The following is a 22,182-nucleotide window of genomic DNA, read 5'->3' as shown; positions in this document are numbered from 1 at the left end:
CAATTTGAGCATGATTTCATTAGTTTTTCATAACTATAACAACCTAGCTTTGAAATGTTAACTCCGTTAAAAATGTGTTAAATGCGAAATACGTACATCCGTAAACGTCGTAAAAATTCAGTTGTAAAGATTTTTTTTTTTCTGGAATTCTTCTGGTGATATGAGAAGGCATACAGAACCAAAGCCTCTGAGGGGATTTTATTATTATTATTTTTCAATCCCATTTCCTGGGACTCCATCTCAAGGTCAAATGATTGCAGCGCTCGAGATCGCACCTCGACTTGTTACATCCGACATTCACCTCGCATTTTCCTGCTGTGAAGCGATAAGAAAACCATTAATGTGTTGCTATTGTTGCAAAAGGGCGGCAGCTCAAATTGACACCGAATGTCACGTGGAATTCCCCCCCCCCCCCCCATCTGTGAATCCCTGATAAAGAGGAAATGTTCGTTTTTATTTATTTATTTATTTTTAATTTTTGGGAGTGGCAAATAAAAACTTTCAGACAATCGTATCTTGCGACATTACAATAAGTGGTGGGCGCACCACCATTTGGGAATCCCTGATATAAAGTTCATACTGTATTTAATGTTTTTATTTTTTATAGGTGAGGGAAATCACTCTATGGAGGGAAATAATGCAAACATGCAATTTTATTGGATTGTTTTTGCTCAACTGCGCGCACAACTCTTTGTGAATGCCAGGCAGACATCCAGCAAAAGTTCATATTTAATGTTTTCATTTAGTAGGAGGAAAAGAAAGTTGAACTTTGGGGGCGAAAACAATGCAAACGGTTTGTTATTTTCCAAGATGACACCCCCCGGGGGGGCACGCGCACCATAGATTGTACGCCGGGGATTCCCAAACTCACTCCAGTAGTAATATAAGCAGCAGAGGGTAACAAAATGTTTGACATTTATGAGTATAAAGTTGAAGCTGCTGGCACGCAACAGCTTGCCTTAATATCCATTACGCTGATGGGCGGTCACTTGCTGCAAATCTGTTGTGTGCGTGTGTGTGTGTGTGTGTGTGTGTGTGTGAAGGCTCTTCAGCACAATGTTGATCCCCCCCCCCCCCCCCCCGTAAAAAAAAACACACACACACAAATCAAGTGGATTATTCTGTCACTATTTTGTCCTTCTAAAACCTCCACATCCAAACTGAGAAACATTCACAAAATGTCCACTTTTCCCATGAAATAAAAAAAAAAATCCAATTGAAATGAATAAAGGAATTCTTATTCCATATTTTCCCACAAATTTGTTATTATGGGTTCGTTCCCCCAGTATATCACAAACTTCAACTATCAGCCATCATCCACTAAACGACTAATGAATACAATCCAAACAATCGTATCTCCATCTAATGCGCCAATTAGCTAAGCAGCTAACTAGCAAGCTAGCTATTGTGCTACGAGGTGGTCTACAAATCGACTGCATCGATTTCTTTAGGCAGTTATTATTACCGCACAAAAAAATGTATTTTCTTAACTCATAACAAATCCAAGGCGAGTGACTAATGACTATGAAAACATTTTTAAACTATTCTATCGCTACCTAATGCGCCAATTGGCTAGGCGGCTAACTAGCAAGTTAGCTATTAATGCTACAAGGTCATCTCCAAATCTACTAGTTATTATCCCCCCACAAAATTGTTCTTTTCTTATCTGGTAACAACTCCAAGGCGAGTTCTCGCCAATATAAATAAAGCCCCTTGCTACAAATGTTTGGGGGAAATCATGCGCCGCGGATCAGAGCGGGAAGCGTGAAACCCCAACGACGACGACTTTGATGACTTTTGGAGGCAAGTGTGAAATGATGGCACGCGCTCTGAGCCTTCCTCAGCGTGTAATTACCTTCACCGATTGTGCGAAAATGTAGTATTTATTGTGAGTGGCAAACAGACTGCCATGTTTTCTGCAGACGGATGCACGTTTATGTTATTGTTCCCCAAAGACAGCGTCTAGACACATATTTTGCTTTAAAAAATAAAAATCAAACAAAAAGAGAGGGGGAAACCGTTCCAAAGCTTTTTTGGTAACGGGAGGAAAACCGCAAAATCGCAGTTTTTTTGAATAATGTCATTTTCGTTTAATGTCAGTGAAGGAAACAAAATCGCTAAAAATCCATAATGTAACTTTGGTGACAAAAATCTGCAATTTCATTTGAAGACCGTATCGCCCACTGCTGGTTATCATCTCACATTTCATCTTTGCCATCCCGACGCACCAAAGCTCAATTTCCCCTTTGTTAAGACGGGGGTATGTGGCCTTTGCAATCGTGTCTGATCATTAAACTCGGACTCGCCTTTGCAGCTTTTGCCACCAAAACAAATAAAGTCCTTTTCCGCCCAAAAATGTCCCTCCCAGTGACAACATGACGGATGAGGCGCCTTTACCGCCTTGACCATCTGCCACCACCACAAGTGGTTTTGAAATCTCAGCTTTATTTGTTTGTTTGCCTTTTTCTGAAAGGAAAAGAAAAATAAATGTTATACTTCTTCCATCTATTAAGAAAGACCTCCAGATCCGTTTATGACATGAAATCCACTTGTGCCGAGCTCTACAATTTGTCTGTAGAGACTCCATGTGAAATCTCATTTATTTCCTGCTTCACTGAAAAATGTCCAAATATTTTTCCTTTATCTGTTGCAATCCATTTTGATTATACGAGTGAATGCAATTTCTTCAGAAATTGCGTTTGCGTGTAAATGCTGAAGAGCAGACACTTGACTAAAATGCCATAGAAGTGAAACAGGAAATAATAAAAAACACAACAAATATAATACTAATAAAAATCGATGAGGATTTGACATTTTGCCCTGTATTTATTGAGTATTTCTAATGAGAATTGTTCAAGCGATAACAAAACAGTAGTTATGTGAAGCACTTTGATAGCTAGCTTGCTACTTGGCAATTGTTAAGCTCAACAGCTAGCTTTCTAATTAGCAGTTATTTAGCTCAACAGCTAGCTTGCTAGTTAGCGATTCTTAAGTTTAACAGTTAGCTTTGCTAATTAGCAGTTCCTTAGCTAGATAGCATCTTGCTAGTTAGCGAATCTGTAGCTTGCAAGTTACCAATTCTTTAGCTCAACAGCTAGCTTGCTAGTTAGCAATTCTCGAGTTCAGTGGCACATACGATTGATTAGATAGATAGATAGATAGATAGATAGATAGATAGATAGATAGATAGATAGATAGATAGATAGATAGATAGATAGATAGATAGATAGATAGATAGATAGATAGATAGATAGATAGCTAGCTCTTTGACTGCCAGACGTTTTCAGAAAAAGGATGCCGTGGGTGCCAGCCGATTTAAGCATTTTTGACTGATCTTTCAAGGTCCACAGAAAATTATGTGTTTGGACTATGGAAACACACATACTACCAAATGAAAGATTGGACTCTCATCTTTCATCAGAAAAAAAAGTTTGTTTCTACCTTATTCTGTTTTTCAGTAATCAATAATAGAAAATGGTTAGTTTCACCTCTGTTTTGAAAAAAAAACGTCTTTAAACGTCTTTGGCACTCCTCCATAGGATTTTACTAAACGTTATTTAATGTTTTTGGCAGTCAAAGAGTTAGATAGATAGATAGATAGATAGATAGATAGATAGATAGATAGATAGATAGATAGATAGATAGATAGATATCTTTATAGCGCTACTAGACAGATTGATTTAAGCTCTTGTGAGCTAGACAGCCACTGATGTTTACTTGCGACATAGCTTGAACGCTAGCCCGGACAATCCTCTGAGTCACATTTATTGGCTCCCCGTAGAATCATTTGGAATCACTGGCATATAGTCGCAACATAAACTCATTTTAGCGCACTCACAACAAGCTTTTAGTGGGCCCATTTATTTATCCAAGCATCCTCAACGTTCCCTTGTTTAGAGGTTATGCAAATGAGGTTACACAAGTGCAACACAATGAAGCAAAATGGAAACTGGAGACCGGGCCTCTGAACATTACTCATGAAACGTGCATGCGCGCACGCACGCAAAAAGGAAAAATGTAATGTGATCAGCAGCATTAGCAACGCTTCTCATTCCATTTCCTTTATTTACCGTTTCAAGGGCATTGTAACATGCTCATAATTGCACCGTTTAATCTCATTTTATGGAAATAAAACATCAGCTCCACCCACTAAAACTGCATTTTGCCACTGATGATACAATGTTAACCTTCATTCTGCATTTAACTTAACCTGTAGGACGCTTAAAGACTGAAAGCACGTTGCAATAAGGAGATGATTGTTTGCCAAAATTGCGTTTGTGGATTTCTTGTGCTACCGTCGTGAGTAGAAAATCTTTCGAGACTGTAGTAAATCCCAAAGAAACAAAAAAAAAAAAAAGTGACAACTGGAGCTTCATGATATGCTGTTCATCTTTGGGTATGATTATTAATTCATATTGCAATAATTGATTGCCCCCTAAATTAAGCCTTGATTTAGGCCAGTATCCATCTGCAAGATTTGCCTGTTCTCTACTCATTTCTACATTAATCTTCAAAATGATATCAATTTCGTAATAGATCTAGATCCAGCAATCGTACGGTTTTAGAACTCCTTGTAGAAGTGCAATAAAGTCTTTTATCTGTTGATTCTGCCCCCCCCCCCCCCCCTCTATTTGTATGTTTTCCACAGAGCAGTTTTACAAACAGCCAATCAATAATGATGAAGCGCGCTTCTCCCGGGAGTCCATTTCAACAATGTGCGGCATCCAGACTGATTAGACCACCTCCGATGACATTTGCTGGGGATGTTTGTTGTTTTCCCCCCTCATCTCCCGCGGCGATGATAATGATGATGATGACGACGAGGAGGAGGGGAAGTTTTCGGCGCCCTCGCGGAAACATGGCGGTTGTCGTACGATTCCGCTCATCTCATGAAATGTTTTTATATCATCGCCAATATTTTTGATGGTAGAGGTTTGAAATCCCACGTTTGAAATCCCACGCGGCATCTGGATGCAGCTGCAGCGTGACGGATACGCTTTGCTATCCTGCCGGATGCAGTTACCGTGGCGACGGCGTACTCATCTTCAGCTTCTCCGAGTGTCAAAACACGTCAGTCACGCACGTACGCAGACGTATAGACATACTTGAGCGCTATTCATGCTAACGGCTGTCATTTGTTATTGTGTAATTTGATTTAGGATAATTGCTTGCATATATTTTAATGGGAGGAAAATTCTGATGCATTGTAGTGACAAGGAATGACAGGCATCTATTGGCTATTTAGAAATAAAAAAAGAATAATCTTGTCTAATGGATGATTTATTATTTCATGTTTACTTTGTCGGTATTTTTTATTATTTTTTTTAGCTTCTAGAGTTCAATGCGATTCTCAGCTGTTGTTCACTGCTTATACTAACAACAAGGAAGCAAAACAGTGGTTTGTAACCTTAAAAAAAAAACACGACCAGTGACTTTTATCGCCATTAAGACAAGAACAGGCAGAACTATTTACACATTGTTTTACTTATGACTAGAAGCAAGCCCAGTGGAAGGCAATAACTCAGCCGAGCCATGCAGGTTGACCATCTGTCAACCGCCATAACTATCACGTACAGTACGTTTGACCAAAGGGGCTTTTTTTTTTTTTTTTTTAAAAGAAAAAGTATTTAGTTTTTCATTATCATTAAAGAAAAACAAAAGCATTTGTATCAACTCTATGCAAGCAAATTTATAGTAAGTAAGTAAGTAAATAAATAAATAAATCAAATGTTGCTAAATAAAAGGTTCAAAGCCTGCTTGGTATCTTCTGGGAGTGAGAGTGCAAAACTTGCTCTCAATATCAATTTCATTTGTTTTTTTCTTTAAGCGAAGAGGAAAATCGATATCCGATTTTTTGAGGCAAAAATATACGCCCGTGTGGCGTGTTCTAATCGGAACATGTTTCCTGGATCATAAACCGGAAGTGTACATCACATAGTTTATGGCGTAAATGGTATAACTGGTATTTTACATCACATTTGTTAAAAAAATTTAGATTGCAGTTGGCTTAGTTTGTGACTGTGTGGGTACCAAATAATCATTCACGTGGTTCAAGTCGGAACCGTTTCCCGAACGGACACGCCGGAACTGTAAGCGGCTTTCATTTTCACCAAGTCGGAGACACTCGCTTCACCAAACAATCAAGTAAGTATATTAACTTAATTTGAATTCAGACTAAGAAGAAGTAAGCATGTGAACTTAATTTTAATCAGTCAGACTAAGAAGTTTACACCGTAAGGTAGTAAAATAGTTATGGCGGGGTTGTGTTTAAATACGCTAGCATAGCAAGCTATCGCCACTACTGCTGGTTTGTACTGTTATTGTTAGCATGGTTAGCCTTACAACGTGCGTTCGTGTTACCTTCCCTTTCCAGGATGACGGACCGCTACAACATCCACAGTCAGCTGGAACATCTCCAGTCCAAGTACATCGGCACCGGCCACGCCGACACCAGCAAATGGGAATGGCTGGTGAACCAGCACCGAGACTCGCACTGCTCCTACATGGGTCACTTCGACCTGCTCAACTACTTCTCCGTGGCCGAGAACGAGAGCAAAGCCCGGGTTCGGTTCAACCTGATGGAGAAGATGCTCCAGCCGTGCGGTCCACCCGCAGACAAGCCTGATGACTCCTGATTGTGGACACCTGATTTCTGCCTTTTGCTTTTACATATGCAAGACGGCACTTGGACTCTTATTTTTCTTAGCTTATTATTTTTTTTTTACTACAGTCCTTATTGCTAGTTACAGAGGATGCCTGCAGAAGTAATTAAATATTTGTCTCTCTTCTCTCCAGTGTTGTCCTATTGAGTCATTCAATATGCAGGAAAAATAGTGACTTCATCCACACCATCTAAACACATGAGACATACACGATGTTTATTTATACTCACTTATGTATACTGCATATGCATACACATGCTCTGCATTTGCCTAAAGCGACATGGTGAATAAATTATTCCGTTTGGGTTTAATAATTCTTCATAAATGTGCAGCAGAGTTCATGGGGGTTAACACAATATGCAGGCGAGATGAGAGAGAAAAAAATCAAGTGTCATTAATTTGGCAAATTCAGCTTTAAAATATTAAAGCTTTGCTTTAAACCCAAACCCAGGCTTCAACACTTGTAACCTTAACGTGTTAAAACTTTCATTTGTATGGAGGCGTATTGCATTCACTTAAGCACCCCCCCACCCCAACCTTGTCTATTTTATTTTTTTTTAATTGTGGGGGAGGTTATTTTTTCAGTAAAAAAAAAATCTATCATTAAAAGATTTATGTTTTAAATCAGAAAAACTGAACTAAACATTATCTTCAGGAAAAAAAAATTGTGATAAAAATATTCGGATATTATATTTTATTAATATTTTTTAAAGAGAAAAATTACTCAAAACAATATTCCACAAAACAGACCCCCCCCCCTTAAAAAAACCCAACTTAAAGCCTATTCCTAACGTTGACCTTTAACGTAGTTCACTTCGTGTCTTGAAACTAATTTGAAGTTTCAACTTGAAACCTTAACGTCTTAAAACCCTAACCTATGCTTGAACCAACCCTGGCTTGAAAATTAAAAACCCTAAACCATATTTTGAAACGTCAAACAGTCTTGAAGCCCCAACCCAAGCATGACACTCGAATTGGAAAACCCAACCTGGAACTGTAACCTTCTAAAGTCCTAATTTGAAATAGCGATTCAAAATCAGAACCTTGAATTTAAACCATGCTTGAAACCTCACTTTTAAACATTAATCCCGTGTCAGAAACCGGAATTTGCAACCATAATCCTGGTTTAAAACCCTTAATGCAATTGTCCTTGAATACTTGTTACCCCTTTTTTGACTTTGTTTGGTTTACTCATGCAAATTGAAAGCGTCTTGAGAGGAACAAAGCCTGGCAGTCGCGTGGCGCTGCTGTTGCTGTCCAGGTTGTTTATCGCGCACACACATGCTGGCGAGCGTGGAGGACACTGCGGGTGAGTCACTGTTATTGTTGCCCAGCAATGAGTCAGCAGTCTTGGCGTTGAGAGGCCACGTGACGTTTCATCTTCCGCAGGTGCATCAACCAAAACGAGCGTCATGGCATACCAACATCATTTTAATTTCAACGGCGGGATCAATAAATGTGCAAATTCAGCTAATACTTTGAGATACGGACGGAATCTGAGGAGACCGTCGGGTCACCCGTCGAGTGTGCGCAAACCGAGCTTCAACGTGATGCGCTATTAAAACAACAACAAAAAGCAACATGCCTTGGCCAACGCAATCATCTTCTTTGCCACCCGCCGCCCCACAATCTGTTTATTCGCCATTGTTGGTGCTTTCCCTTCTTAAGCCAACGCGTGCTACCGCAAAGACCAGCCTGCGAATAGCGAAAATACACGTCTAAATAAAGTAGTTTCTTTAAATAAAAACAGATCAAAAAAAGTTTAATAAAGATTAAAAAATAAAAATAAATGTGTAAACAAATACAAAAATAAATATCTAGGATTAAATATCAATAAATAAAAGTGGTCTGCTCTTAGTTATTTCATGCTGCAGACAATACAATTTCTTAGGTGAAGAGAGAAGAGCATTTTTAATTATTTTATTATTTTGTATTAATGTCCACATTTTTTTTTAATCTTGTTTTTTTTGTATTCATTTTTTACTTCTTCATTTTACTGCATGTGTCATTTTAATCTTGTTTTTTAATTTTTGTATTAATTTTTTACTGCATGTGTCATTTTATTATTTTTTAATCTTGTTTTTTAATTTTTGTATTCATTTTGTACTTTTTTTTAACTGCATTTATCATTTTATTATTATTTTTTTTTAATCTTGTTTTTTAATTTTGTATTCATTTTGTACTCTTTTTTTACTGCATGTGTATACTGTATATTGTTTTTATTTCCATTTATAATTTTTTTTTGTATTTAATTTTGGAATTATATTTGTTATATTCGACTTTATTTTCACGTCCTTTGAATTTACGTATCTTGACTGCTTAATGTCATTTATTTTGTGTTGATTATTATTACTATTTTTGTTCTTTTTTCCCTTTTTTGATCAGGGGCAGATACCTCAAGTTTCACTTCTTTCTGTCCCCGTTCATTTCTCTTTTTAAAGAATGAAATAAAAAACGTTTGAATTTGAATGACGTTTAAGCAGCCCCCAGGAGAACTAAAAAAAATCCTTTGATACCGTATCACTACATGTCCAAAACCAGACAAATGACTGCACCTTTGAAAAGGTGCAAAGCACTTTGTAGCACATTTGAAGTCATCTGCAAGGAGGAGAAGAAGCGTTGGAATATGAAAAGCACCACACGTTGCGACTCCTAATCAGCTTCGGTGCGGCTTACCGATTCACTTGCACGCTTTCTCATTTGCGATAATGACCCGACTGTGGTCGACACCTGCGGGGTGCAAACTACCTTGTCATCCCATAACCAAACTTACTGTTGGGTGTTTTAAGGCCCCGCCGACTCCCCTGAGGAGATTGACTGCTTAGCAAAATATAGACACTGTAAATTCTATGGGTGTGTGTTTACGATATGGGATGCAGTGAGATTCATCATCCGTGGCTTTATCGCTAGCGTAAGCGCAAGGGAAGGACCTGCAATTGTAAAAAAAAAAAAAAGAAGAAGAAAAAAAAAAAAAAGAAGTGAACTACGTGTTTGCCATGAAATGAGTTTCTGACCTTGATGTAATTTGCTGTGGCTCCTTGTCCCCCTGCTCCATAACAACTCCATTAAAACTCATTCACTCCCAGCCATTTTCTCTGAAGCAACCCCCATTTTGACTGATTTTTGCAAGGCCCACAGGATATTGTGTTTTATTGCTATAAAAACATGGAGCCTACCAAAAGAAAGATTAGTCTCTTCTTTCACCAGGAAAAAAAAGTATATTTCTATCTGTTTCTGTTTTGCAGCAATTATTACAATATAGCTAAGTGTCATCATTATTGACAAACCTGTTGAAAACACTGGGGAAAAGAGCTTGTTGCATCATGGCCCTGGTTGATCTCCTATACTCTGCTGCCACCTGCTGGCCATTCTTTTCTTTAAGCGACCTCTTCATGCCAGAAGCTGTATCAAAGCCTTTCTGTATGCTGTGGCATAAATAAATACATTAAAAAAATGTATACATTCATTTTTGGGAGTGAAAGACAAAATATTAAAAAAAAATAGTTTTTTGGGTTTGAATGAGTTATGGAACACATTTCACACAGCTTTCTCTTGAAACCATAACCTAGGCTTAAGACCACAATTTAAAACCCAGGACTTTGGTTGAATGGCCCAAACCAGTATTACACTTTTTCAAAATTGAAATTTGTTTACTTTTTAATGACATCACTCACTGACATCCTTGCGACGTTTGTGCACTAAATGCATCTCTGACTCCATTTGATCATTAAAGTGGAAGTCAAATAAATCTTTTTTTAACTTGAAAAATTATTGGGGAAAAATGCTGATAAACACTTAATAATATGACGGCGTATATATATTTTTAGAGAGCGGGGGCAATATTCTGAGAAAAAAACTTGCAAATTTGCGAGTTTGTAAAGTGGCAAATTTGCGATTTGAAAAAAACGTGCAAATTTGCGAGTTTATAAAGTGGCAAATTTGCGATTTGAAAAAAAAGTATGCAAATCCGTGGGTGGTCCATCAAATTTTATTCTAGAGGTTTTATAGTTTAATGCAATTTGTAATGTTACCTGCGCCGTTAAAAAATTTTTTTAACCGTGGCCCCAGTTTTGACCCTGGTAAACAAAAACAAACAAAATCACTTCAAATGATTGAATTACTTAATTAATTAATGGCAAGATTCCTTTTGAAAATCCAAACAATTTAGAAGTCATGTTCCCCTTCGGTGTGTCCACTGTAAAAATGTCAAATGAATCCACGCTCATTTCCTTTTGGCCCGCTCCACCTTTTTAACGCTAATGGCAGCGGGCAGACACGTGAACACGCCGACGACATTTTGATTAACGCTAATGTCAGCGAGCTGGCTCGCAAGCTCACCCTCGGCTTCCAGGAAGAGATTTAACGAGCTGCCGGCCCGTTTAATCGACGGCGGCCGTTAAGGACAATGAGCTCAAGCTGATGGGTTTGTCCTTTAACTTCAACCGAAGGGAGTCATTCAGACGCAACCCAGCACTAATCAACCATCCAAAGTAAGTAAAGACAAACAGATCGATAGTTTAAAACATTTACGCCATAGTTGTATTGCGGCGTAAAATGGACTCTGTGTATGCACATGCTCCATATACATTCTGTACAAAATAATCAATATACAGTAAGTACATCATACACATGGTAAAGAAGCAATACTGTTAGACTGTACATGACTTTAGGTTACGTTTACATACAGTAAGCAGCAACAACAACAACAACAACACACACACACACGTGTGCATGTCTAGACAAGACCGTCAATCACGTTGAACTACGCTAGCAGGAACATGACAAACTTTGCATGTGGCTGCTTTTGAGTATATTCAAATATTCATATTCAAGAGTTTGTTTGCTCATAGGTGAGGTTTTTCTCATCTCAACTATGTTCACACAGTGATAAATTATTCATTGAACCAATTGATGTTAACATCCAACATACTTGGAGCTTGTATAAACCCAATAGCAGAAAAATGGGGCCGATTCTGGTTGCCGGCACAAAAGTCAGATTTCTTAAAAACAAAGGTCACTTTTGAAATAACTTGAAGTTATAGTGCTTCACTTTGGTTCGACCTTTTAGCTATGCTTACAAACTGAAAGATGAGACAAGTTAATTAGTTGACACAAAAATGCTAACAATATAATTATAGGAAAGCAATAAAGGTCAAACAACAGCTCGGTTTTATGCTAAGATAAGAGATGCATTGCCGCTCTGGAGTCATGCAGGGGGAGTTGAAAGAAAGAAACACAAAAAAGTAATGTTTAAGGAATAAAGTATCCCCCAAAAATGCAAAATCCAATTAGGTTAGCTAATTTAATTCTTAGGTTAGCTAAAGCTAAAATTCAAAGCTTGCTAGCTCTGAACTCAAAGATGATGTCGTTCAACGAACGTGACAGTTTCTTGTATTTTAGTCGTTTAGTAATTTATCAAAACAAAACTGGAAAAAGACAACTGTGTAATTGGAGGGCGGGTCACATTTGTTTCTATTTTCTTAGCTCTTAAGCCAGCAGAATGCTAATGTTTAGCCACCCGGCTAGCTACCTCCTTTAATAACACACAAATACTTGAAAGGCTAAAAAACATATTTTAAAGTATTTAAGCAGCATAGCAAGGAGACATTTTAGATTCTATTTAGACGTGAACAACTGAGCTAGCTATTTGAGCTCAGTCATCCCTGCTAAATAGGAAAAAAAAATGCATCTTCAAGTTCAAATGATGTAATTTATCAGGATAACAACCAAATACGACTAACTCGCAATATCTGGAGATATGTGACGATGTGCTTCTTCACAAGTTACCACAGCCGGGGATAACCAGCTACTTAATGCAGAACTCATGAGGAAACCATTGTAATTCATCAGCTAAATACACCCCCCCACACACACACACACTTTTAGCTAGGCTAGTAGAATACTAATTGAGTTACACAAAACAGCATTTTAGGTATGTAAGCAGCAGCATAGCGTAGAAACACAATTGATTCCTGACACGTTACCACAACTGAGATTGCCAGTTAGCTCGTAAAGAAAGTAATTGCAATTACATGGAAATCATTGTAATTATCAAGCAAAATAACAAAAAAAAAAAAAAAAAGACTAACTCAAAAAAATCCATGATGAAGATGATAATTTCACTGGACTCCAAAGTGCCTATGAAAGGGGGATACTTTTTTTTTTTTAAATGAGCATTTAGCTAGCATAATGCAAATCTTAGCCGCCATGTTCGACTCCATACCGCAGTCTCTCCTATGATAGCACGTCGTAGAATGACAAATGTTACACAATTATAAAAAAAAAAAACACAGAACTTAAGGGATGTAAACCGCATAGTATACAGAGACGTATTATTTCAACTGAGCTAGCCGTAACACGGTGGAAGGAATGTGTTCAGAGTACACAACGACTCCAACATTTGAAACGACTGCGATAAAAAGTGCGGCAAAACATTAACTGCAATGTCAATAGGGGTCCAAACTTCCAGGGGCAGACATTAGATGGAAATATTTTTTTTTTTGCAGAAATGGAAATGAGAACAGAACGCTACTTGGTGGCGGATTGATTACTTTGGCGCCTGTTTTTGTAAGGTTAATAACATTTTGGCACCAAAACTCTCTGTCAATAAAGCTAAAATGATTGAAAGGGATTTAAAAGCTTAAAAAGTGCAGATTTCAAAGAACATTATGAGCACTTGAGGGATGTTTTTAAGCACTTATTAACACAACAGAGGTCTCATGGCCGTTGGCTCCTAGGCAGCAAATGTGCTTATGACATAATGCCCTCTAGTGGCTCGATCATTTGACAACAGCTCCTGATGGTCCACTGGTTGGCGGTCCGGGTTCGAACAAAGCACACCTTTTTGTACTGGAGCTACTGTTCACTTGAGACACATTGATACCTGCAATAACGCTCCATTTTCCAACTCTCAGAGCGTCAAGAAAAACAAAAAAACATTTTCCAGCAAGTCCTCGTCTCACTCCATAATAAATAAATCACTCTTAACGAGCCACCACTTTTCCGAGTATAGGTACAGTATGTGCAATAAAGTTCCACGAGTGGGCCACACGGAGAGCCCAGGCAGGCCCTTAAGACAAACCTGCATTTGTTGTTACTGCGCAAGTAAGTACACGGGGTGGAGTACCCAGAGTGACTAGCAAGCAGCAGGTCTGATGGCCCGGTGGACTTTTCTTCTTTTGATGCTGACGTCCAGTTTATGTTAAGGCCGATGATATCTGAAAAGGCAGACAAATATTTGAAAACACGTTATACAGATTCTAAGATGTGGTTACATTTATAAGACTGTCCTGTGAAAAACACTTCGGTCTATTTTTGTCTTTTTACATTTTTTTTTTAAATTATCATTATTTATTTTTTATATTTTTATGATTATGGGATTAAACTGAACGTAGGCATCCCAAAAACGTTAAAAAAAATGGACATAAGTGTTTTTCACAGGACAGCGACAATTTTAATTACACCCAGCAGACTAGCAAGTGTGCTCATAACAGGGCTGTGCAATTAATCAGAATTTAATTACAATTTCAATTATTACACTCCACAATTACAAAATCAGCATAATAGTAAAAAAAAATTTTTTTAATACTGAGTTGTCTAAATTTTTACATTTGCACTTAAAAAAAAAATTAAATAACAAATTTAATTTAATCCAAAAGGAACTTGCATTATTATAGTGTTTTATATAATTTTATTAGTCTTAATATTTTTTAATTGTTTTCTACGTTTAAATGTTTTCTTGTTTTGTACCAAAAAATAATATGTTTGAATAATCGTGATTTCAATTATTGCCAAAATAATCTTGATTATTATTTTTTCCAATAATCGAGCAGCCCGAGCCCATAAAATTACAATTTTAATAACAATAATTGATTATTAAAAGAAAAGTTTACTTACATAATAAATACAAAATACAACATTAATTAGAATGTAATTAGATGACAATAAACACATTAATTAGTTTCAATAAAAAAAAAAAGACATGACACTTCTCAGCATTTCCACACACTTTTAAAGGGAAATGCAATTTCTAGTACCCTGGTTCAAAGTATTTAGTCCGTAGCGTATAATCAGCATTCCATACTATGTGGCACAAATTGAATCATGTTTCATGGAAATCAAGGCGAGCAATAGCGGCAATTACAGCATTGAAGATTCCGCCTAAAGAAGTCTTAAAAGTGTACCTGGTAAACTGTTTGCTGTCCTCGTGCACCTCCATCTCCCTGCTCTTGAACTCATTCAGTTCCTTGCGGATGGCCGCCTGCAGCGTCAACACACAACACAACACACACAAATGAAAAGCTCTACGAAGCACTAAACAACCACTTTGCCCGTTCACTGGCCTCGTCCATTGCTCAGGCTAATGCACATTCCCACTAGAGCTGCCGTGATTGAACTCTGGGGCACCTTGAAGGTCCTCAAGTGGACCTGAGAGGACCATTTTAAGTTTCTGTCCTGCAAAAAGCATGTTTTTTTGGAACAAACTAATGCAAAGGTTTTATACTTACTGGAGTAAATAATTTTAAAATGTCATACTTTTTATATCTTTATAATAAAGATTACATCCGTGTAGCGGTTTTCTTTTACCGTGTCTGATGATAGCTAGCCTTTTTTTAGGGGTGAAAAATTAAACAAATTCAAAACAGACATCGCAATATAATAGAATGCAATGTTCAAATCACAAAGGCTGCAATTTTGGGGGGAAAAAATATTTTTTTGTTGGTTGGTAGGCTTTATTTGTCTATATATATCTATCGTTTATTTATTTATTTATTTATATGGTGTCTAGAAAGTTCGGTGTAGTCCACGTTTATATATCGTTGATGAAGAATGAAAAGATGAAGTGATTTGTTTGCATGACTGTAATCTGATTTAATCTTATTTACGCCACACTTATTTGGTAAAATGTTGTCAAGTTGTAAAATAACAACTCTAACTCAAGTAAATAAACCTTTTTCTTTATGTTAATTCAGTGTCCATTTGCATTTGTTTTAGAGTAAGCCTAACCTATGAAACCAAAACTCGTATTTATTATGTATAAAAAAATCTTGTTTTATGTACTGTAATACAGATTAATTTATTGTTTGTGTTGGTTAAAAAATTCATGGCAAGAGGATCTTAAAAAAAATAAAATAAAAAATCACATTAAGTTACAATATTGAAAGGAAGGAAACAATTAATTATTTTTCAAAATCGTTCAGCCCTAATTGTCAGATTTCTCCTATTTACAGGCAGAAGAGAACCCAGCAGTGGTCTAGTGGTTAGCACATCTGTCTCACAGTTCTTAAATTTAGGGTTCTAATCTCTGCTCTGGATTTTCAATTTGGAGTTTGCATGCATGCTCAAAAGCGTCCATGCTCCTCAGCCAAAGTCAGCTGGGATTTGCTCAAGGCCCAACTATACAAAATGGATCGATGGCCAATGTAGCATTTAATTTGAGCAGCAGAGGGCAGGATTGGCGCACTAAACAACCCACCAATCTACTAAACACAATAAACAACAAGCTTGTGTAAATGCTTGAATTTGCTTTTGCCGAATCATAATCAATGTGAGAAGTCCATTCAAAGCATAAAGAATGGCGTGAAGAGACTGAGAAGGGAGTAAATAGAAAGTCAAATTGTATGTTTAAGAGCATTGTGGGCTCGCCACACCTTGTCAGCGGGTGTGAGCCGCGTCCACGGCTTATCTGCCCGCCGGTCGTAGTTCTTGGCGTCCGTCACCTCCACATACTCGTTAAAACGCAGGATTCTCCGAGCAATCAGCTCCGCAACCGTCGGCCGCACGCTGAGCTGCACAAAAGAACACTTTTACTCCTCACGTTGAAGATGAGGCAAGCTTAACATCCATTTCTTTCTTTTTTTCCTCTTCTCTTTTTCAAATAACCCAAAATGGGTCAAAAAGGGACTGACCCAAATGCTTGGGTTAATCATTTAAACCAAAAAGTTGGATTAAATGAACAACACACCAAAAAAAAAAATGTAATTAAGGTTTTGTTTTTTTGACCCAACTTTTTGGTTCACATGCATAACCCTAAAAAAAAAGTTGTTCAGTGAGTTACTCGTTTAACCAACTTTTTGGTTTACAAAGTAAATAAATAATCCAAAACATTGGGTCGATCCCCCTAAAATGGATTTGTTTGTGGGTTATTGATTTGACCCAACTTTTTGGTTTGAAAAAATAAACCAAAACGTTGGATAGGTCTCTTTTTGACCAAATTTGGGTTATTTTTGACCCAATTTTTCCCGCTAAATATCCATTTCATATGTGCTTCTGTTATGGCGGGGCTGGGCAAAGTTTGACCCGCAAACCAGATACAGCCCACCCCCGTCCTTTAATACCTTGCACAAATGTTAGCCCCCTACTTTATTCTCGTACCTTTCTGGAGAGTTTTCGTTTAAGCTCCTGCTTGGCCTCGTGCTCCTCCACGTCGTTCTTCTCTGCACGCAGACAAACGGCACGGTCATTTCACACCTACTTAGCTCGGTGCTTCTATTTATAACAGAGGAGATCTGGATCTTATTAAAAGAATTCCTGTAGATATGAAGACAGTCTGTTTGCATCTGCGCTCGCAAACCACGCCAAATGGCGTCCTTTAACTGCAGTATGTCACCACCAACGCTGACTAATGTAAGCTTATAAACAATATCTTTCATTAGCTAAACATCATAATAAAGTGCTGTTAAGCGCTAGACACATTTATAGTAGAGCAGAACCTCTAAATTACCCTGAAGACGTACAAATTCTTAATAAGCTGGTAAAGCCACTGTAAGTGCCTATTTCCTGTTTTGGTCCTCAGATCAAAGCCTTGTCTAATATAAAACAATTGTTAAGACTAATAGCATTTGCTGTTGCAGTATCAACAACAAATATCAATGTACTACTTAAACACTGTGCTTTTTCTTTATGTCTTTGTAGATTCTCAATCCTCCAGGTCATTTCTAATATGCAAAAGTTGATACAAGGCAATTGGGCTCTTGTTAGTAGATTTTTTCTCTCTCTCTGACAACATTCAAAATTGCCTTTTTTTTTTTTTTTTTTAACAATTATGCTATCAGGCAAACTTTGTTTGAAGGGAAGACGTAAGATGAGTTTCAACACATGATCTGGTGATGTTTTGATGACCTACGTCTGAGGATGTTCCGCTGCTCCAGCTCCTCTGTGGTTGGTCTTTGGCTCAAACGCCTGAAATGAGAAATATTTTTTCACTCCATGCCAACAGGTTTACTGTACATACGTATTCATTCATTCACTCCCAGCCATTTTCATCGAAGCAACCCCCTTTGCTCCCGGCTGTTTTATTGGATTTTGACTGATTTTGCAAGGTCCACAGAATATTCTGTACTATTGCTATAAAACATAAAAATTTGAGTCTCTTTCATCAGGAAAAAAAGTACATTTCTAACTGTTTACATTTTGCAGCAATTAGCATTAGAATATAGCTAAGTTTCATCATTATTCACAAACCTGTTGAAAACACTGTCAAAAAGAGCTTGTTACAACATGGCACTCACTGGCTGATCTCTTATACACTGCTGCCACCCGTTGGCCATTTTTTGCAATAACTAGCATTGCTTTAAGCGACCGCTTCAGGTCAGAAGCTGCATCAAAGCCTTCTGTATGCTCTAGCACAGAGGTGTCAAACCTATGTCCCGTGGGCTGGATCAGGCCCGCCAAGGGGTTTAATCCGGCCCGCGAGATGATCTTGTAAGGTCAAAAAATGAGTAATATCGGACCAATTAATCAGACAGCTAACATCAAAACATATACATTTGTAATTTCACACACAATCCTCAGATGAACAATGCAACTTGTACACAGAATTGATGGATGTTATAGCCGTACAGTTATTTAGGGCTGGCCTGCACATCTGTGTATAACTGTTGCCAATTGTTTTTAAGTTATACAGTATATCATAATTTTACCGGTCCAGCCCACTTGGTAATATATTTTCCTCCATGTGGCCCCTTGAGCTAATATGAGTTTGACACCCCTGCTCTAGCATTACAAAAATAAATAAATAAAAAATGTTCGTATAAATTTGTTTTGGGGAGTGAAGGACAAAGTATTAAAACGTATTTATAAGTTTTTGGGTTTGAATGAGTTAATACTGGATCTCTGGATATGACGACTTCTTTATTCGAGAAAAAAAAAAAGGCTAAAAGGTGGCCTTCAGCGTAGGCTGAGCACGTGTGCCAACCTGACAAGCTTGGAGCCGATCTGCTGGCGGAGCTCGTGTCTCTCAGTCTCAGAGCTGCGTGGCAGTATGTTCTTCTCCTCCAGCTCCTTCATACTGGGTCGGTTGCCCAGTTTGATGTTGAGCGTGTCCCGTCGCCGGATCTTGCTGGCCAGGGAACCTGTAGGGAAAGGCGGTCAGTCAAAACGCATCAATAGACATTCACTGATGACTGAAGTTGTGTCATACTGTTGAGGTACTCGTCCTCCTCCTCTTCCTCCTCCTCGTCGTCATCGCGGTACAGGATGGGTCCGTCCGAGTCGGAGTCGCTGGCTTGGCTCTCCGTCGGCCGGTCGGGGATCACCGTCACCTCGACCTGCTGGATGTTCACGCTGTGGCCGTGCGACTTTATGGTGTCTGCATCAGCCGGGCTGCAAACGTAAGCACACAACACTCATAATGAGCAGGTTTCTTCAGTGTTGGTTTGTTTGTTGCTAACCTATAATGAACAAAGATATAAACAATAATTTTGTTTTCGCTTAATTTTTTTTAATTAGCTGAAACAATACCGTAGAACTGCACATTTTAGTGTGGCCCACTTTTATCATTATTCACAAACCTGTTGAAAACACTGGGGAAAAGAGCTTGTTGCATCATGGCCCTGGTTAATCTCTTATACTCTGCTGCCACCTGCTGGCCATTTTTGTAATAACTACCATTCTTCAAGAATCCATCTTCAGTTCAGAGGCTGCTTCAAAGCCTTTTGTATGTTCTTGCATACATATAAATATGTTTTTGGGACCATATATTGGGATTTAAAATAGAACGTATTTATACGTTTTGGGGAGCAAATGAGTTAATATGCCACACTTTTTAAGGACACTGATCGAAGGACTCTCAGCAAAGGAGGAGTACAAACAGATTTAAACAGAATTGATGTAAATAAATTGGAGGAAAATCTGGTCCAAATGGCATATTTCTCACAAATTTAAATGTAAATCCTATTAGGAAGCGACATTGTTACTGTTCACTTGGAATAGGTAATAAGTGCTATTTAAAAAAAACAAAAAAAAACATCACAATGTGAATGTTTTGAACTGTTTTTGTCCTGGCATCTCCATCTCCTCAACTGTTTCAAGACACGATGAATCAACAATTAATTAAACACAATTGAAATGTTCAAGCTTCGTCAGAGGTCAGAATGCTGCGTGAGTGCTTGCTACTTGTTTAATCCTTTAAGCCCATAAAAAAAATACTCCAGTCCTGATTTCACCTGCAGTGTGTCTCCCCAGCAGGCTCTCTGGTTTCCTCTTGTGCCTCTTCTCCCTCCCCTATCGTCCTCGCTTCTTCCTCCTGTTGGGCGTCGGCCTCAGCGTCTCCTTCTGTGAAGGAAGTGTCCTCTGTGGAAGAGTTGATGTGAGGGAAGTGGACGGCGGGCTCGGGGGACGCATCCCGGAGGTTCTCTTGGCTCGCGGAAGAATCGCCGCAGGGAGCTTTGTCCTCTGGAGTGGCTTGAGAAGAAGCGGGTGTCTCCTCAACTTCGGGGAGGGAAACTTGAGAAGAGCCCCCATGGGTGTCTGAGGAGTTGACTTCCTCCGGCTGACCGGGAAGCTCCGCAGAAGCCTTCTGAGAATTGGCTTCAGCTTTCCGGCTGGTCCGAGCGTCGGCGCCTCTACTGTGCGTCTCGACGTCCTTGGGTAGGCGAGAGCGAGGGGGGACGGTGGAGTGAGAGGTGGTTGTGGTGGTTTTCGTTGCGCCTCCTTGCGTCTTCTTTGGATGAGAGGACTTGGCTGAAAAGAAAAACAAAAAAATTGAAGCAAATACTACACATAAATGGTCAAAGCCAGTTAAAGTCAACGATAATGATAGAATTCAATTTCAAAAATCAAATGCAGCAGATGCGTATAACAATATCCGGTTTTCAAAATAAAAGATGTGTCATTGACAGGCAACTGGAAGTATGCCTCATTAAAATCTGGCACATTTTATACAATTCTGTCACATGGAAAGGAAAAGAGTGATATCTCACGGGGAAGGTACCTCACTATCATTCAACACTGATTTTGAGTCCACAGGTCACATGGCCTGGAAGCTGTTGAGCTAAAATGCTAATTATTATGTATACAAATTCAGAGATCATATTGAGAGATGAGAAATTGAGAATAAAAAGCAGCGTATCTCATGCGGCAGGCCCAGCACTACTCTCCCACACTGATATTGAGTAGATTGGTCACATGACCTGGAAGCTATTGAGCTCAAATGCTTTTTTTTTTTTTTTTTTTTACATATAAAAAAATACTCTCCCACGCTGATTTTGAAAGTCTGTCGAATATCCAATATCAAACCTAAACTAACTTCACCTCGCTTCCAGAACATTTATGTGGAGCTTTTTGGCACATAAAAACACTCAAAATGACTCATAGCGGCACTATAAACTACACTGTAAACATAAAACCTGAATGAGCCAAAAATAGAAAGGAGAAAATGTGGAAAAACTATTGAAAAAGTCCAATGAAACCTCCATGCAGGCATGCAAAGAATATCAAATCAGCTAAACTTACCAATCGTGCGACTACTGTTGTTAGAGCTCCGCGAGTTAGTTTTAGCTTGCGCCGCAGAGCCCGACTTCCCTGGTGCTTTTGCGGTCTTTTTAGCGCCAGAGGAAACGTCCCTGCTGTGCCTGGCTGAGCCAGCAGCGCCACCCGCAGGCTTGGAGGAGGCGGGTGCAGCGGCGCTGTGCTGTTTTCTAGCTTGGGCATCCCGCGGGCGTGCCTGACCCGCCCGGGTGACGACGGGCTTAGTGTCTCTTGTCTCTAAGCGGGTCAGAGGGATCCCAGGGGAAAAGCATAATATGGTAAAGAAGCATAGAGTTAAATAAAAGCAAAGGACAGGAGAAGGTGAAGGGTGAGTAGAATTAGGAAGACATTTACACCTCTTGGATCATGTAAGACGTAAACTCCACAAGTGTTTCTTTAGTGATAACTTGGCAGAAGGGTGGCAAGGATGGAAAGGAGAGTAAGTGTGATAGGAAGTGAATTGGAAAAGGTATTAGTTGCGTAGTGTGGCGAGGAAACGGATACTCGTTCTACGCTCCTTCAACATTTTCACCACTACATGTTCAATTATTATGTGATATTTCTGAATGCTTAAGATTCCAAGAGAGTCCAAACAATGTGAGAAGAATGGGGGTGTTGGTTACAAATGTTTTGCCATATAATTTTTTTTTAACTAGTTTTGAGTTTCCATTCTCAAAAAAAAAAAGGGAGAAAAAAAGAACTGCCTAATGTGAACTAGAGCCCGACCGATATGCATTTTTTTTAGGCTGATGCCAATACCGATTTTTGGCAG

The 22,182-nt window shown here is 38.7% G+C and overlaps 2 protein-coding genes across 6 annotated transcripts in view; one reads left to right on the top strand and one right to left on the bottom strand.

The window, feature by feature from the left end:
* Window positions 1–5,982: 5,982 nt before the first annotated feature.
* On the top strand, window positions 5,983–6,794 carry sf3b5 (splicing factor 3b, subunit 5). The gene is made up of 2 exons (XM_077582209.1): window positions 5,983–6,144; window positions 6,374–6,794. Exon 2 carries the CDS (start codon window positions 6,375–6,377, stop codon window positions 6,633–6,635), a length of 261 nt encoding a protein of 86 aa, XP_077438335.1. The 5' UTR covers window positions 5,983–6,144; window position 6,374; the 3' UTR covers window positions 6,636–6,794.
* Window positions 6,795–11,178: 4,384 nt separating this feature from the next.
* Window positions 11,179–22,182, bottom strand: part of phactr2 (phosphatase and actin regulator 2) — a 28,994-nt gene continuing 17,990 nt past the window's right edge. For 4 of the 5 annotated variants that reach the window (XM_077581147.1, XM_077581145.1, XM_077581146.1 and 1 more), the window contains 9 exons: window positions 21,396–21,647; window positions 20,108–20,624; window positions 19,084–19,265; window positions 18,859–19,015; window positions 17,788–17,843; window positions 17,037–17,098; window positions 16,313–16,450; window positions 14,846–14,922; window positions 11,179–13,879 (listed from right to left, as the gene is read on the bottom strand). In XM_077581147.1, coding sequence (XP_077437273.1) covers window positions 13,864–13,879; window positions 14,846–14,922; window positions 16,313–16,450; window positions 17,037–17,098; window positions 17,788–17,843; window positions 18,859–19,015; window positions 19,084–19,265; window positions 20,108–20,624; window positions 21,396–21,647 — 1,457 coding nt within the window. In that variant the 3' untranslated portion in view covers window positions 11,179–13,863. The remainder of the gene's footprint in view (window positions 13,880–14,845; window positions 14,923–16,312; window positions 16,451–17,036; window positions 17,099–17,787; window positions 17,844–18,858; window positions 19,016–19,083; window positions 19,266–20,107; window positions 20,625–21,395; window positions 21,648–22,182) is intronic. The other variant, XM_077581149.1, reaches the window with a different exon arrangement.

Source organism: Vanacampus margaritifer, chromosome 12 (genome assembly GCF_051991255.1).
Source record: "Vanacampus margaritifer isolate UIUO_Vmar chromosome 12, RoL_Vmar_1.0, whole genome shotgun sequence".
Lineage (NCBI taxonomy): Eukaryota > Metazoa > Chordata > Actinopteri > Syngnathiformes > Syngnathidae > Vanacampus > Vanacampus margaritifer.
Note: the sequence above shows the minus strand (reverse complement) of the source record. Positions and strands in the feature narration are given on the sequence as shown.